The sequence below is a fragment of the Scleropages formosus genome, chromosome 1 (genome assembly GCF_900964775.1).
Source record: "Scleropages formosus chromosome 1, fSclFor1.1, whole genome shotgun sequence".
Lineage (NCBI taxonomy): Eukaryota > Metazoa > Chordata > Actinopteri > Osteoglossiformes > Osteoglossidae > Scleropages > Scleropages formosus.
Window position 1 is genome coordinate 10,069,443 of NC_041806.1, and position 18,369 is coordinate 10,087,811.

Below are 18,369 nucleotides of genomic sequence, written 5' to 3' on the forward strand. Positions count from 1 at the left end.
GCTTGATTCCAAACATCAATATTTACACGAAGGCAAAAAAAATATTTTGCCCAAGCAGTCATTGATTTTTCAGTTTATACTCATAAACTGAAGGAGAAATTAAATGTTACAAGAGGGAGAGCAGAAAAAAGTTGCTGTTAATTAGTACTGAGTGCTCACTCTGTACTGATTTTATGTGTTATTTTGCAGTGGTTCATAGTACTCCAGCTGCACATCAAATTTGAGAATTCAGGTTTTCTCAATGAAATTTGAAATGCAAGGCAGTACACACACACACACACACTGTCTGAAACCACTTGAGCCGAGCGGGGTCACGGTGAACCGGAGCCTAACCTGGCAACACAGGTCGCAAGGCCGGAGAGGGAGGGGACACAGCACACACCGGACGGGCCGCCAGTCTGCCGCAAGGCACCCAAAGTCGAACCCCAGAATTGCCAGAGAGCGGGACCCAGCCAAGGCCGCCATGCCACTGTGCCCCCTGCTGCAAGGCAATATTTTATGTTTTTTTCCTCAATTAATTCACTTCCTCTCTGTTCCCTGGTTTCTTTGTTCTGTGATATTTTCTTCCCCCGGGATTTGATTGCTATCGACTAAATATTATCAGTCCCACTTAGAATGATATTGCACACGTGCCAGTTGTACAAGCTGCTATTTCACTTTATCACTCACACTTTTCAGTTCTTGTTCCGCATTCCCGTGCATGTTCCACTGTGTATGTGGGTATCTGTGTTTGTGTGTATGTGGTTATGTATGTTTGCATTCTGTACGGAGACATTGTAGCTGTATAAATGGGAGTAGAGAAAAGAGACAGCCAAGCTGTATTTTCTGTTGCCCCATTGAGAGCCTGGCAGAGCTGTGTTCGCTAACGAATGGCCAGGAGGCCACCGGGGTGAGCATGATTCATCTATAGGCTGACCCTGGCATCACACAGGGGGCAAAGCCCTCTTAGGCACCCAGTCAGCAAGGTGAGGGGGTGCCTCTTATGCCTCACTTTTTGTTTGTGTTTTTGTTTGTCTGTGTCTGTGTGTGTGTGTGCGTGCGTGTGCATGTCTGCATCTCAGCCTTTATATCTGATATAGCAGTGAACGCTGCAGTACTCCTGTGTAACCTGAGTAACGTATCACTGCGCATTAATTAGCCTCAGTCTTTCCGCACAGCAACACTGCTGAGACACACTGTCATACAGGCACTGCAATATGCCTGAGAAAGCAAAAAACTGCAGTCTCTCTCCACACATACGCACACTCCGAAAGACCCTGTGGAAGTGTTAGTAGTAACACTGCATGCTGAATGGGGAGAGGAAATCCATAGGAAAGTGTGACACGATTATCGCACAGCATACATTGTTTTCACTGCTTACTGTGAAGTGTTGGGGAACTCGACATCTGAGTTGTCACATCACTGTTTCCCATGTGTCTTTATAGCAACAAGAAAGTGCTAAACCAAAGTACTCTATACTGGGACATATCTCTGTCTTGGATTTGCAGAAACTTTTACAAGTTGAACCACAGCTGGGCCAGCTTTTATAAGCTGGGACCTGAGCCACAGCTACAGAGCCTCACAAAGCAGGCAGTCTGAGCAGTGTCTTAATGAAACAGGTGGAGAGAAGAGCAGGACAGCCCTCATGGTGTGAAATAAAGGAGGGATGCACAAAGAAAGAAAGAAAGAAAGAAAGAAAGAAAAAGAAAGAAAGAAAGATGAAAATAAGCTTCTTAAATCCACAATTTTTGGCTGCAGTATCTTTCCAAAAGTCTTTTTTTTCAGCTCAGCGTTTTTATGATGCTAATGAAGTGGCATGAAAATAGTGAGACGTGGCAGTGTTTCTCTTTGGAAGGGCAGATGACTGGGGGGGTGGTGGGAGTGAATGGGGACAGATGAAGATGGGGGGGGTTAGGGGCTGCCCCTGCCTGCCATTGATAAAACACCCAAACAGATTAAAGGATCGCTTCTCCATCCTTTGCCTATGTCTCTTCGGGATTCTGCATTCACTGCATCTGCCATCTTTCTCCTTGTCTTTGTCGTCATGAATTATACAGTGACTCTTGGAGAACGCCCGAGATAGCATAATGGCGGACTGAATGACTGACCTTGTGACCCTGGTGCTGGTGCAGTTCCCAGGAAACGAGCTGCACTTGTACCCTTGAGCCAATATGAATATATAAATCAGTGACTTTGATGGCATGGTGACGCAGCAGGTAGCACCTCTGTCTCGTAGCTCCCAGACTGGACTTACACTGATCTGCCGCATCGATGATGATTGATTGTGTTTGTTGTAGTGTTTCTAACACTGTAAGTCACCTTGGATACAGGGGTTGGCTAAAAGCTAGTTAATAATCATTTGCATCTTGCTTAGGAGAAAATCATCTGCTGAAGGAATAAATGTAAATAAATTTGTCTACTAGTAAATCTGTGGTTGTCTGCATCATCTGTGATTCTACGGCTATCTCTTTATCTGCCAGCTCTAGTGAGCTGGTGCTCTTATTTCTTTTAAATTGAATTTGCTGTGTACTGTACATTTTAACAGAGTAAGAGCATCTGAATAAGACTTTCGTTCCCATCAAATGACATCCATCCTAAACCTTTAAAAGCCCTTTAATTGGTACAAACTCTTTTTTCAGAGTCTCCCTCTGTCTCTTTTCACTCTGCCCCTTCCCAGGAGGTCCAGTACTTTTTATTTGGATGCCACATCATGGCTCTGTGCTTGTTTACTTCCTGCATGCAATAGCAGGCTATTTGGACGCTCTCTAGAGTTCCTCAGATAGGAAGGAGACAGTCTCCTGTGTTCCAGGCCACTCCGATAGGGGGCGCTATACACTAACTGCCCCACCTGGATAGCATACCTGCAGAGTAATGAGGGGTTGCAGCAGCGGCTGCGGGTGGGGAGAACTGCCTGGCACTGGTTGGGTACTCCTGCTTCCGTCCATGAATTATTTATCAGGCAATGATCTGCAGAATCTTTCTCTCTCTCTCTCTCTCTCTCTCTCTCTCTCTCTCTCTCTCTCTCTCACGCTCTCAGCCGTTTTCATTTCTGTTGTTTTTCTCCCATTCTCTGTGTCTCCCTTTCCCACACCCCTTCTTGTCTTCTCTCCCTCTGCGCTCTTCCTCTCCCTCTGTTTTTTGTTCTCTCCTGCTTTCAACCTCTTTGCTCATTTTTCACATCATAAAATGCTTCTGGGCTCAGATACCCAGGTGGTTGTGTGCTCAGATACCATGCGATACCATGGCTGACCCATTCATACTTTCTGTCATGCCATTTTGTCTTTTTTTTCTTTTTTTTTGAATGATGAAATGAAATGAAATCGAACATTCCCTCAATTTCTGACTTCTAGAATATGACTCGTGTATAGAGTCAAAGCACAGCTGTAAACAGCATAAGTACAAGAGTCAGTTTAACTATTGTCCTTCTGCTAAAAACCATTTGCCAAAAACTGACCAGATGTTTACATTTAGATGATGCTTTCCTCCAAGGCATCTTAAAATATGTACTCACCTGCAGTTACTTACCCATTTCTACCCCTGGGTAATTTCTACTGAGGCAATTCATGGTGAGGACTTCAGGGTTCAAACCTAGGTCTTTCAAGGCCAAAAGCAGCAACTCTAACCCATATGCAATTTGCTGCCCCATGGGTGGTGTGTATGTATAACTGCTGCAATGGGTTATTTACATTCAAGTTCAGCATTACATTGAATGGTCATATTTGGAGGGTTATGTTTTTCTTTCCAAGCTGCTTGCCAACCCCGAGCATCATTTTTCTTCATCTATATAGTGTTTATATACATCTGTGTATTGCTCTAAGACTCCATGCATGATGCAGATGGTGAATAATGTTCAGGGATCCATTGAGAGAGCATAGTGCATTGGTCCATTTGCTTAGCCGGGGATAGGATATAGCTGGAGAAGAGGGGTGACAGACAGAGCTTAGGGAAGTACAGGCTGGGGAGTTTTGCAACTTTGATTTCAGCAAGGGACTACATGGTTCTGTTCTCTTACCTGTCACATCAAGTGACTCTCCAAAATATCCAAGCTTTAACAGTGTCCTCTACCCGGATTTGTTGTGTTATGTGAAGCTTTTCCCAGAGCCACATTATTCAGCCAAGTCATAATCTCAGCTGAGTCTCTTAATGCATCTCAGCCTCCATGGAATGACCCTGTGGTTTCTCATGGAGTTCACCAGGGGATCCTCCAAGGACAGTTGTTGCAATAATAGAGGCGTTTCATGTTGAGCTCACAGTAAGCAACGGACACACAGAAGATCCACAGTGAATATAATGAGCTGACCACCCTTGAGAATCTGTCTGAATACCCATTCCTCTGGGGTACCTCAGCGATCAGCTTTGAGTAGGGTCTGGCCTCACTCGATCCATAGCTCACCTCCAGCCAGGCTTGGTCTCCTCACTGCCAGATGTGGGTTCTCTTTCACCAACCAAACTCATTTACCCTTGCGTACTCACACACCTGCCACAGTGGCTTAATCAATGGCGTGATCAATGGGCTGCAAAGGAATGTGAACGGGTGACTACCTCCCTCATCTGGCCGCGGTCCAGCAGGAACCAAAAGGAAGGATCAAAACATCAGGGACCTCTGTATACTGTCCATTTTAGTGCCATCTAAACATGTCCAGATGTGCACCTTCACAAAAAAAACTGTGAGCAGGCTGGGGCAGCAGGTCCCAAACTTTGACTGATGTCAGTCAATCTCAACAGTTTCTCTCTCAAGGCTGCAGGGAACCTGTAACTCAATGTCTTTTATATGTCTTGCTCTGGTGAGTCAACTTTGGGTTAAATCACATCAATGGCTGCTGAAAATCAAAGGAATGGAGTGTAGATATGATGTTATATGTTATTTATACACAGCTAGTTTTTTCTGTACAGCTGTTTACTTGTGTATATGTTCATTTTACAGAGCTGTGAAGGCAAAATCTTTCCACACAGCTCTGAGTGAGAAATATGAGAAGAGCCAGTGTTACATTAAGGGTGCCGTCCAAACTTACCAAGACGCACAGTGGTGTGACTGACATTTCTATTTAGTGACCTGACGCGTTTGTCCAAGGGGACTCGCAGGGTGTTGGGTTCATACAGCACTGTCTACAAGGTTACAGAAGAATGATCATACTGAGACAAAGCAGGATGGAATACTGTCTTACATATGAACATGACACAGCTCATCTGCATTCAGATGTTTGGATTTATTTCGACTTTGTGGAAATGGTGTCCTGTGGATGTTCTTTCCCAGTGATGTGCTGTGAGATCAGATCCCCGGGTTGCTCGCCATATCTGTTTCAGCTTGTCTGCAGGCATCCCCGTGACCTGGTCCCCTTGTCTGCGTCTCCCTCCTCCCGCCTCTTGTTCCTCCAGCTACCCGTCACTCCTGTCTGTCTGCTCGCTAATCCAATTATATCTATAACCAGACACGCTCCGACACACGGTGCTGCACTGGCGTAGAGGCCGCACCGTTCCCCTATCCCTCGGCCTCATTTATACAGCAATTCGTTCTGGGGGGGCACGGGGTGGGAGAGAGGGGAACTGTGAACAAGAGTGGCAATGGGGGCTTCATCTACCTCTGCCACTGCTTTCGCTGTTATTGGACTCTCTTTCCTCCTCTGTGGTTCTTCTTGAGCTGCCTTTACTCTGTCGGTCCCCCCGTTCTACCGGCCAGTGCTGATGTTGCTGTTGTGGTTGTTGATTCTGTGTCATTTTTCACTCCCAGCTTTAGGGCCTTGAAGTTTATCCCTGTCATGGGAGATTACACTGCTTGTTGGATTTTTGGCACTGGTGTCATGTCCTTCAGTGTCTGATCAGCTAGTTTATGCACATGCTCTGCATATGGTTTGCATTTGAGCCCCTGAGATTATTGGATATTTTTTAAAATTTCTTTGAAAATATGTTCTTTTTAAATATCTTCATGTTTCTAAATATCATATTATAATGTATTTTTCTTAACAATAAAATGTTTTGATAGAAGCATTCTAAGACAGGTAAGTGTCCTTTTTCAAAGTTTTCCCCCAGGGATGGGGTGCTCTACTGCATTATAACTAAACATGAAGCTGATGTCCTGTGTTTTCAGCTGTCCTGTATGTTTTTGAATGTCCCTACTAAAAGTCAAAGAATCCCAAAGTCATTTAAGTATATTTTAACTGCTGACAAGACTAAAGCACAGGGTAGCAGATGGGGGAGCTTAAAGAATGTCAAAATGAAAAAATGGGGAGGTTTTTATAATAGTAACGTAAGCACATGCAACTTTCCTCACCCATTCATTTATCATGTGAAGGTGTATGTTTTATTACTACTTTCTCTCAACAGGGTCAAGAGATGGTTAAAATGACAGATTTGAACTGGTCACTGTTTGAAATGCAGGGGACAGGGGCTTCTTTGACTGTCAGTGTGCCGAGTGCCAAGAGGTCATCTGAGGTCATTCTGTTGGCCAGAACAGCAGCTGACAGGTTGTCCAGTAAAGGACACCTATAGACTTGGACTTTACGTGATCAGTGTATTGTTTATATAATTACTTAGCAGACACTTATCCATTCCACTTCTTCACATTCTTTTGCTTTTCATGAAAAGTGGACAACCTCCTGGGACAATTCCATTTATCCTTGACCTTGGTTGGGGATAAAACCCCACCACACACATGGCATTTCACCCTGTAATCCATTGCTCACTAATTAATTTAGAAGTGGCTGTGTGTAGCTGATGACCCATCAGCCCAGTAGAGGACTTTGGATGTCTTTTATACACACACACACACATGTCATGCATCAGGGTGAGAGTGAGTCAAAGTCAAGTGCCTTCCAGGGTCTGAAACTCAAACAGTGTTTGTGATCCCAGCCTTGTTCTCACACAGGCCATGTGAAACATGTGTGGAACTCATCTCACCCCAGCCTTACATCTATTTACATTTACATTTATTCATGTACCTGTCGCTTGTCTCCAAAGCGACGAACGGTATTGAGCTCCCTATAATATACCAATTTACACAGCTGGGTTCACGACTTGAAAAGTTACAAGGACTGCAAGCGGAGTGAGGGGCCAAACTCGAGCACACGGAATCCTGCTCAGAAAAACATGAGCTGTAGGATTCCATTTCTGTCTGCCGCGGATGGCTGACGAAAGCCTCAGCAAAAGGTTTTAATCCAGCAATTCCTTGTGACGTTACTGTGGCGGCTGCTCTCCCGTAAGCCCCCAGCACCGCTCCCACTGAGCTTCTCCACATCACAGCGCCGGCCCAGAACGGATGGCACGCTTTCAGAGACACATCTATTCTTTCAAAGGTCTTTCTGGTGACAGCTGGCCTCTCCTGCCCCAAGGAGGGAGCAGAGAGACCTCGGACGCTTGTGCTCGTCCCTCTGCTCGCTCCTTGCAGGACTCAACCAATCACCAATGTTTTTTCTCCTAGGCGAGCACTAGTGGTGTGAGGACGGCCATCCTGCAACGCGTAGCATGGTGAAGGGCTGTCCTCACGCCACCTGTTTCTCTCTGTGCCCCCCCTCCCCCTCCCTCCATCCCCAAATTAACGGGCCTCTGTCTCCGTGTCGTGTGTCTTTTTAGGCCCATGCGGTGCATCGCTGGCTAATCGATCAGGACAGTAGTGTGAGCGCTGAGCCGCCGGACAGCCACGGCGTGTGGCACTATGATGAAACAGTAAATATCCACGTAACACGTATATCTGACTTCTCTATCATATGACTGTTCTGTACTTTTGTCTGTCTCTCTCTCAGAGCTGTCTTATTCAGTTTTGGTTTTTCCTTTTTTTCTTTTTTTAAGTTGTTTTTTATTGCCTGTTATCTCCCTCTCTCATCTGTTGCTTGGTGTTGTTCTGTAGCTCTGGTTTCCACTCGTTTTGTGGGCTGCCTGGTTTTGTTCAATGCTGTGGACTCACACCGCTTCAGGCTGGACCTTACTTTGTCCTTCTCGTTGCTCGATGTGTTTTTTTAAACTAATTTCTGCCTGTTTCTGTGTGTGGCCTCCTTTGTGTGTGGGTACCGTGGTTGTGACACTTCTTGTACTGTACATTTGTGGTTGAGAATCCATGGGAGAAATAATATATACTGTATGTTTGACACGAGTCCCGTTAACTGCACACAGAGGCAAATGAGGACGTCAAGAGAGTGGCCTGTTTTTCCCATTGGTTCAAAATATGATGTGATAAAGTGTGTGTTTGTGTGTATGCATGTCCAGGTGTCTATATGCTTTTGTGTGTGTGTGTGTGTGTGTGTGTGTGTGTGTGTGTGTGTGTGTGTGTGTATATGCGTGTTTGTGTGCGTGTGCGTGTGTGCGCGTGCCATGCAGTATGCAGTGTATATGTGTACATATGTACAATGTACTTTTCTCTGTGTGTATGTGTGCTGGTGTATGTGGGAAAAAGAGATTTGTGCATTTGATATGTGTGTAATGTGTGTATAAAACCAACACATGTAATATACCTATGTATGTAAATATGTAATGTGTTTGCAACAGGTAGACAGTAAAATGCAAAAGAGACTTGATTCAGCTGCCAATTTGATTTGCCCTGCAGAGTGAAATGATCCACATCCAATCTGTGTGCATACATTCAGTGTGTATGTGTATTATGTGTTCACTCTGTATGAAAGTGTGTGGATGCATGGTGTGTGGAAGGTATGTACACTTCCTCCAAGCATCACCACAGACTCAGCTGGCTGTCTGAACCATACTCCGACCCCACAGCTCACCCTTCTCCCATCCTCCAGTCAAAATCGCTGGAGGTTCGGGAGGTGCGTGTGCATGGAGTTCTGGCGAAGGGGTGTCTGCGAAGGGGGGTTGAGCATGTTCTATGGGACGGACAATGACACCCCTCACATCCCCTGCTCCATGGCGTCTGTTTGAGCAGCGAACAGATGGTTACGCTGTGCAGCAGTCAGCGTGTGGAGTGTGTCTCCCATCATGCTGTAATGTTCATGCACTAACTATCCACAAAAGAAAGAACTCGCACACCTTTTCTTGCAAAAATAATGTTATTGCTTTAAGCATTTCCTTTATTTATTTACCTTTTACCTATTGTCAGACTGCTGTCAACACTGTAATTGTGCCTTGGGGATTTATTGGTGACTGATGCAAGAATGCGCCAACAGTCTCGTGACAATATCAATGGAGCAGCATCCAGGGTTCTGTCCTCAGTTTTCTCTAATTTCATACGCTATAGGAATTAAATTTCATGTTGAATGATTCCACTGGAAGGGGGGCGTGGTGGCGCAGCGGGTTGGACCGGGTCCTGCTCTCCGGTGGGTCTGGGGTTCGAGTCCCGCTTGGGGTGCCTTGTGACGGACCGGCGTCCTGTCCTGGGTGTGTCCCCTCCTCCTCTGGCCTTATGCCCTGTGTTGCTGGGTAGGCTCTGGTTCCCTGTGACCCTGTATGGGACAAGCAGTTCAGAAAATGTGTGTGAGATTCCACTGGGCTGCAAGCAATGGTGGCTCTAGCCAGCCATGAACCCAAAAGACCAAATAAATGATCTATGTTGCTTCAGGCTGCAGGACAGCAGGAGGTTCACAGGTACCATAAAGCTGAGGGGTCAACCCTTCAAGCTCATCAGCTGCATGTCCCTTTGTGTCATGGGACACATTGGGCTTCCTGCAAATACTTGTGAGACCTTAGCTCCACAGTGATGTCACTGTCACCACCTATTCCTGCTGTGTTCCCCAGAGTGTGTCTGTCTGTCTCTTTATGCTCATTCTGCATCATCATGTGCCTGCAGGCCAGTTTGCTCAGCAGATACAGTCAGGTGGTTCACAGATCACCCCCTCAAAAAGTAGGTTTCAAACTCCTCCTGAATTTATATAAATTGCAAAAAAAAAAAAAAAAAACACAGACTCTCTAGAGCTTTTCTCAAGAAGAATGGAGTCCATATCCCAGAGCAAGCAAGACTCTGTCCCTGTCTTGTGAACATGCATTGAGACCTTCCAACCTCCGGCTCAGGACTCGGCCCTGGCGCACTAACTGTCTGATACAGCTCAGTGGCAGTGTTGGCTGGCAGCCACACAGCACCGCTATGAGCACCAACACCCTACAGTTCGTGACCCCACACCAAAACCCCAGGTGAAGTGCAAAGGCCTGAGCTCTAGATAAACCTCTTCATCAGCTGAGCTTCCACCAGTGATAACTGCAGGCAGCAGATAGTGTGGAAGATAAAACACGGGCCCTGACAATAAATAATGAGTGGTTAAGGTCCTGGTGGCCCCTAGCTGCATTTTTTGAGAAAATATTTACATGTGCATGCAGCTTTAAAGTATACGAACCCTATAGAGCTAGTTATTATTCTTGCATAAAATATTACAATAAACTTATAAAATTTGCTTGGGGTTCACTTTTTGCACCTGGTTCATTTTTGCACCTGCACTTCTTCAGTTTTTCTGCAACGTGATTTCCGCTAAAGCAACATATGATATATCATTACATACCTATTGTGTCAGGTGAGAAAGAGTGATTCACATTAAATAACCGTTTTGTGGTAAAACTAAGGAATGTATGGGGTTCACATACTTTCAAGCAACACTGTACATAAACACATTCCTCATATAATGGGGTTAATTTGTTCAGTGACAGGATCCTGTTAAGTGAAATTCCATTCCAAGAGGGTCAAATTAGTAGTATTTATTATGGGAAGGGGGGGGTGCAGTGGCACAGTGGGTTGGACCGGGTCCTGCTCTCTGGTGGGTCTAGGGTTCGAATCCTGTTTAGGGTGCCTTGCGACGGACTGGTGTCCCGTCCTGGGTGTGTCCCCTCCCCCTCCAGCCATACGCCCTGAGTTGTTGGGTTAGGCTCCGGTTCCCCGCGACCCCGTATGGGACAAGCGGTTCAGATAATGTGTGTGTGTGTGTGTGCGTGTGTGTGTGTGTGTGTGTGTATGTGTGTTATGGGGAAAAAATGTAAAATTAAATGAAAAATGTGCCACTTAAAATTAATTAAAATGCCAAAGAAAAGGTATTTTGACAGGAATGCCAACATATTTTCTGTTTTCAGCAGAAAAATTACTTCTAGCTTTTATTTTTTCTTATTTCTAGTCTTTTAATGGTATTTTTTCAGCCATAGATCGATTAATTCATTATCAATAACCTCAACCAAGGACCAGTGCAAGGTCACAGAGTTCTGGAGTCTATCCAGGAGGCACAGGGTACAAGCTGGATGGAGACATTTTAATAATTTGGCTCATGGATGTTTATAATATGCAGACATGAAATTTACAAAATCACTGCTCATGTCCTTCACTGAAAAGTGTGCAAATACTATGCTGTTGGATGATCCTCATTTGAATGCAATTAAGACTTTATTTATGCCAGTGCATGGGTATTGACGTTCTAGAAAATTTTTGTATTATTAAAAAGAATTAAGTCAATAGTTTACATGTTTACGGTATCTTTCACCAAGATACTTACCCTGAATTGCTACAGTGACAATGACCTCGCTGTAAAAATGGATAAATCACTGCAAGTAGCTGAACAGTATAAAACTGCTTTGGAGAATAGCATCTGTTAAATTCTTATTACTATTGTTATTATTGTTGTTGATAATAATAATAATAATAATAATAATAATATACAGAGAGGTGGAAAGAGCAGAAGAGACTTGTTGGGGGAGGAGCAGGGGAGGGGACGATAGACGCAGCTCAGGCAAATGATTGGCATCAGGTTAATTTGCTCGCAGGCCTTGTGTTGAATGATGCTGCTGCTGTACTGATCACTAATATTTTTAACAACAATGCCATTGGTGGCAATTTTTAATACTGCTGATTGACCAGAGAGACAGACAAAGAGACAGAGATACAGATAGTGAGAGGAAGGAAGAGGCAGAACAATAGGTTCAAATACAGATAGAGAGGCTGCACCAGCTGCCACGAAGATGGGATAAGAGCATAATACCTTTTGTTTGTTTATGATACACAGGTGCTGCACTTAATCCAAAAATTACTTGTTTCAAATCTGCATCACCAGTTGTAGTGTAATACTGACGAGAGAGACAGATAGAATGTGTGTGTGTGTGTGTGTGTGTGTGTGTGTGTGTGTGTGTGTGTGTGTGTGCGTGCGCGTACCTGACTCAGCATTAGACTGCAGAGTGAGACACTGTCACACTGTCGCCACTCCTCCCCCCCTCCACCACCCCAACCCAGGAGACAGGATCTGTTTATTATCACCATGTCGCAGTGGTATTCAGCATGCTCTCATACCCACTATCCCCCTCTCTCTATCCTTCTGTCCCCTCATTCCTCTTCATTCCCTCCCTCACCCGGAAAGTGAATCTTATTAGAAAGCAAGCTGTCAGCACAGCTACGGAGGCAAACAGAGATGATGCTGATCATGCACACAAACACACACACACACACATACAAAGGGAAATTTAAAGTTACAAACCTACCTGAAGCATGTTTTCTGACTGTGGGAGGAAACTAGAGTACCCAGAGGGAATCCACAAACAGGAGGAGAACATTCAAATTGCACATATCCTGAGCCAGATTTGAACTTATGTCCCAATGATCAGTTTACATTCACTTTACTTCAGTGTGCTATACTGTACCTTACTGTACTGTACTCTAATGCACTGTACCTCACTGTACCTTCCTATATTACATGGTGCCTCTATCTACTGCAATCTACCACACACTGTACCACAGTGCCTCGGTGTACCATTCCAGACCACATCATCCTGCACCATACCACATTTATTGTGTAATATGTGCTTTATTTCCTTCCGTGAGGTCATGGCAACACTTTGTCTTGTGCTACATATGTGTATATGAACATGTGAGGTGTGTACAGGTGTGTTTCCTCCCAGGATGGCCACACCAGCTCATTGCTGTTGGTCACTCTGTCTCTCTCTCTCAGCCTCAAAATCCTCAGTCTCACTCTCCGTAATTTGCTTTCTCCCTTCCTTTAACTGCCTCCCCTCCTCTCCCACTAGCTCCCTTCCGCTCGTTCATGCCCCCCCACACACACACACAGACAGAGACACAGCGCTTTGCGCAATGCCAGAAAGCAGCAGGGATCGATAGCTCCATCTTGCTGGATGATGAGCTGCATTCGTACAGCAGGGAGGCAGAGAGCATCCAAGACAACACCCCCCCTCGACAAACAGCTCCCGACACCATCTGGGGTGTTTTCGTCCCTCTTGTGTCTCAACCTCTGCCTTTCACTCCACCACATCTCAGTGCGGAACTCTTGGTCCCGGATCACAGAAGCACGCAGCCACCCTGTCGGACTGTCTGCAGCCGATACAGTCCAGTGTCTCCCCAGCACTATAGCATGCTACACCAAATCAGTGCTGCAGTGTGAGAGGCCCTCACAGCAACCACCAGGGGGAGACCTTGAGCTACCTGCTTCTGGACATCCATACATATATACATACATACATACATAAATACTGCACATAGATGTATTAATACAGAAGAAAAGAGTATGAGGCAGCAGCATTCAGAAACAATAAACAATAAAAGTAGTACTGTTAGGTTGCCTAAACTTGCAGGTCATCTGTAATGGAGGTCTTAGAAACATAGATGTCGAAAGGACTTAGGCAGTGATGAAACCATGTGTCAGAATCTGAGCGGCCAAACAATTTCAGCAGTAGCTATACACTGGGGGACACATGAGGCTTGCTCATACACCTGCCCTGTCGCCTCCCTCTGCCCCTTTAATTACCTTGTTTAAAGCAGGTAAGTGTGTGATTACTTGAATTTGGACCATACATACACACACTCACACACACACATATGCATATATACATATAAATACAGTGTTGATTGAAAGTATTGAAGGTAGGGATGGTCATTATTCTTGTATAAAATATTATATACTTATTCTTGTATAAAATATTAAAATATTAAAACTTTAAAAATCTAAATCTTAAATAAAACCTGTAAAATTAATAAATGATTATAATTTACACACCTGATTCTACTCACCTACTTGGTTTAACCAGTGCAACTTGGAGTTCACTTATTTTTTCACCTGCACTACTTCTGTTTTTCAACTACACACATGATTTCCTCTAAACCAACAAATTGAAATGGTAATTACACACCTATTTGGTTGGAATGATTAAATAAGCATTTTTTTTGCAAAACTAACGGACACAAGGGGTTCACACACTTTCAAGCAGCACTTTATTTATACAGTATATATACACAGTATATATATACTGTGTATATATATATAATATACATATACAGTATATACACATACATAAAAAACACTGCCAGTGCTGTATGGCACATAGTGCTGTAAATAAACTGTTCAGTCTGAACTCTACTGGTCACAATGTAAACAAATTGTAGATTTGTACTGTATCACATACAACTCTAAGCTTTTATGTCCCAATTCCTGTGTATTTTAAAGTATTCATATTGAAAGTTTTCCAAGTGAATTGTTGACAGTGTCTTAAGAAATTGGATACACCCTTGTCAGTTACCAAGGATGCTCCCAAATACTTTTCAGTAATTTATCTGTGTGGGTGTTAGTGTGTGAATGAGCGCGACCTTTTCTCCGTGTGTTTGTGAACATGTGTTTTGGGGTCGATTTCATATTGTTTCAGTGTTTGAATTTGGTTGTATGTGGGTGATTCTTGGTGTATGTCTATGGACATTTCTGTGCAGGAATGTGTGCACGTCTCTGGGTTAGTCTGTTTGTGTGTGTGTGTGTGTGTGTGTGTGTGTGTGTGTGTCTGTGTGTGTGTGTGTGTGTGTGTGCTGCACTATGTGCCCCTGTGTGGTTTTGCTGCTCGTGACAGGTTGTACCAGCAGCTGCCCCCATGGGGAGGGTGACAGATTCACAGTGACGGATGCAGCACTCAGCCACACAGCAGCAGAGGTGGGGGGGGTCGGTGGGGAGTAAGCGACCAGCCATCTCAGGTCAGACTTCGTTTGGTTTATGTTAAATGGGAAGTTCTTCGCCAAGACAATTTGTGAATGTGTGTGTCTGTGTGCGTATTCTGTGTGTGCTGAAAAGGCTTGATGTGGAAATAGCCCATAAAATAACAAAGCAGTACACACAGGAAGGCCCCAACCCTGTTATGGCCTTTGTATTCTGAGCTGTGGGGCCAGAGGTCCACAGGCTTCCTCCACCTCCTCTGCACACCAGCACACTCCCTTGGAGTGGACAGTAAATCTCAGTAAAGAGCGCAGCCAGGTTTGTGGAAGATGTGTAACCTCTTTCTCTCCCTTGTGAAGGAACCCTGTGGAGAAAGATGTCACCTTTCTAGAATGTTCTTTCAAGTGGAAGGTTACACCTTTGCACCCCTGAAGTGCTCATCTAGGGTTGAACAATAGTAAACATTGTGTTTTCATTCACCTCTGGGTGGTTTTGTGCATTTATTCATTGAGTTGATGCTTTTCTCCCAAGCGACTTATAAACATTTGTACAACAGGGTAATTTTTACTGTATCAGTTCAGGGTAAGTACCTTGCTTAAAATTACTACAGCTGGAGGTGGGATTGAAACCTTAGTCCTTCAAGTCCAAAGATGGCAGCTCTAACTCTCATGCCACCTGCTACCCCTCCCTTGCTTGAAAGACAAAGGTTCAAATCCCACCTCCTGCTGTAGGGGCAAGGCAAATACAGTTAATTGATAAGAGTAAAAACCACCCAGCTGTATGAATGTGTAAATAATTGTGAGAACCAGAAGTCACTTCAGGAAAAAAAAAATGGAATAAATGAATTAGCAAAAAAAAAAAGAAGAATTATTTTATGATTAAAAGAATAAAATACAGCTAAGTGAATAAATGTGAATGCAAATATAAAAAAAACCTCTAAACCCTGTTACTTAATGCAAGATGGCAGCACTTTTTAGGCATCTTACATAAAGTTAAAGCAAACTTTCCAGAACCACACGCGCGCGTGATGTTTTCTGACGAAGACGAAGGCCAGCCTCTCTGTGTTGCCTGTCAAGTGCCCCCCCCCCCGACCCCCCGAGTCCTCAAACCCCTCCCAGCCATATTTATGCCCTTGCTCAGCTTTGGCAGCAAAGCCCTTTTCCCAGCATTTAGCCCGGAGAAAAAGGGCCTTTTCAGGCAGCGAATGACGGACGCTTTATTAAAAGAGGCAGGCCCTTTTCAGACGCCAGCCCTTCTCCCCCCTGCACCCCCCACCCTCCGTCTGTCCCATTGTTGCCGGGCCGCAGCCGTTTAAATGACCCCCCCAGTGGGCCGCTTTGTCACTGTAAGTCACTGCGAAGGCTGGGGGAGCACACTGACTCGGAATGCTCTTTTCTGCGTAGGAGTGCCGCATTTGGGGGATGTCGAGAGCCACACAGGGGTCAGCGAACGCACAGGGAAGTGCTGCGATCCACAAACCTGGGGCAGTAAAATAAGGAGAGCAGAGGTACAGACACCTGGGGAGGCTTGGAGAGAGGAGGAGGAGGAGAAACACGGGTGTTGTTGCAGCTTGTACCGCGTGCAGCCCTAGATAGAGGCCACGCTCGTCGAGGAGATAAGCCCCAGGCCCCTTCCCCGCCCACTCCCCACTGCCCATGCTGGCCCACAGCTGGGCGAGGATGTGCGAGTGTGTGAGGACGGGGCAGACGGGCCAGACCCAGATCTCTCACGGCCAGTACGGGAGTGCCTCGGCAGTCGGGAACACCAGGGTCCCAGCAAGGGAAGGGCACGCAGGCATGCTGTCCAGCATCGTCGCATGTGCAGTGAGTAGGAGTGTTTTACATACCTGTCTCACCTGTCTCACCTGTCTGCTGCTCTTGCACACCCACACCTTCATCTTCCTCTGCTTTCCTTTGTTTATCGCCCACATCTGCTCGCACTCGTTTTTTCCACGCACATGGTTATCGCTCCTAAATATCTTTTTTCACCCAGTATCCCTGATTTTACAGTGTGTGTTTTATTCTGTGTGTTTTTTTGTTTTCTGCTCACCTTTATTATATGTATTTATACAACATGTAATCAGTCTTTTTTTTTCCTATCTTACCCCAGTCATTGTTATGTCTGTGTTGTCCTGGTGACCGCTTCCTAAAAAATCCACCAGAGGCCACATATATGTGCTGTGTTTGATCTGCTGTACACTGTCATTATGTCACTTCAGATGCCATCTTCCATCTGTTCTCCCTGTACAACCACCTACTGCCTGCTGTTTGTGCGAGTGCCAGTGTGGATGCATGATCCAGTATGAATCAGTCAATTCAATATTTTCGTTAATTCTGCTCAAGCCGTGTGAACATCACGTAAATACAGTATTTATTACTGCCCTGCTCTTTGTCACACTGCTGATGATGCAACAGCATAAATATCCTATTTCCTACCAAGCAGCTGATATCCAGGGTCAATGGCAGACAATTTTCCAACAGGCAGGTTAATTTGCATGTGTATTTGTCACTGGTGTGTGGAATTTGGCCTAGAGGGAGACATTATGGAGTTTATAAAGGAGATTATGAAGGACAACTGGCTACATGGAAGTATGGAGACACAGGTGGTGTCACACACAGAGTGGAGCGTCTGTTGCTGCATTAATGTGCAGCGTGTCAAATGCCAATGGACACGTCTATTTGGCAGGACTGTGGGGGTGGGGGTGAAGGGGACCGAGGAGTACACAGGCAGCGGGGGGCCTTGCTGTGTACTCAAGTATGGTGGGCGAAACTAACAATCTGTGTGTGGAGCGTAATGTTGGCCAAGACCCCCCCACCCTATGTATTTTTTGACAATTACCCTTCTCCATCACAACAGCTGTAAAAAACACTTTTGTCATCAGTTTTGTGTTTGAGACAAGCATATTTGGGGAAATGCTTACAGCTTCTCATGATTAATGACAGTATATTGTAAACTGAAAACAAAAACTGTCATAAATCCACATTATTTGTCACCTACATACTTCCAAAAAATATATATATATATAAAGAGGAAACATGTATGTAATGTCCAGTTCGGTGACACCCACAACCTGTTGCCGGACAGATGCACCTACTGCGAATCGGGGAGACAGGGCATAAAAAGTCTGCTTCAACACCCCAGTTCACGGAACCTCAATAGAGCAACCACAGCCTCAACGAACAGTCATGACAACCATTGTCTCCTGGTGTCCCTGTTTTCCCATTTCCCTGTTCCTCCCCGGTACACTCTGCTCTGCTCTCCTGGCTACTGACCTTTAGCTTTCTCCTCTGGATTACAACTATGGCTTTTTCCCTCGGTACGACATCTGTGCATCGGTGACCTCCTGCTTGTTTTTTGACTACGTTTTTGCCTGCCCCTTGTTTGATTCATCAAAACAATAAACCAGCACCTTCCATTAGGCCCGACACCTCCCTTCCTTACAGCCGCGATGACAGTAGATAAGAGATAGGAGTAACGTAAGGTAGCGCGTCGCCGTAGCCAGGCCTCCAGCCGCAGTGACAGGGGCGTTGAAGAGCCGAGGAAGTGAGTGGACCATTAATTTTGG

The 18,369-nt window shown here is 45.1% G+C and overlaps 1 protein-coding gene across 6 annotated transcripts in view; it reads left to right on the forward strand.

Annotated features, from left to right (window-relative positions):
• Positions 1-18,369, forward strand: part of LOC108934791 (ankyrin-1-like) — a 139,822-nt gene that overhangs the window by 42,588 nt on the left and 78,865 nt on the right. For 4 of the 6 annotated variants that reach the window (XM_018752883.2, XM_018752885.2, XM_018752886.2 and 1 more), the window contains exon 2: positions 7,546-7,638. The exons of 1 other annotated variant lie outside the window; for it this stretch is intronic. In XM_018752883.2, coding sequence (XP_018608399.1) covers positions 7,546-7,638 — 93 coding nt within the window. Of the gene's footprint in view, positions 1-7,545; positions 7,639-16,208; positions 16,628-18,369 lie in introns of those variants that run through there. One more of the 6 variants, XM_018752888.2, reaches the window with a different exon arrangement.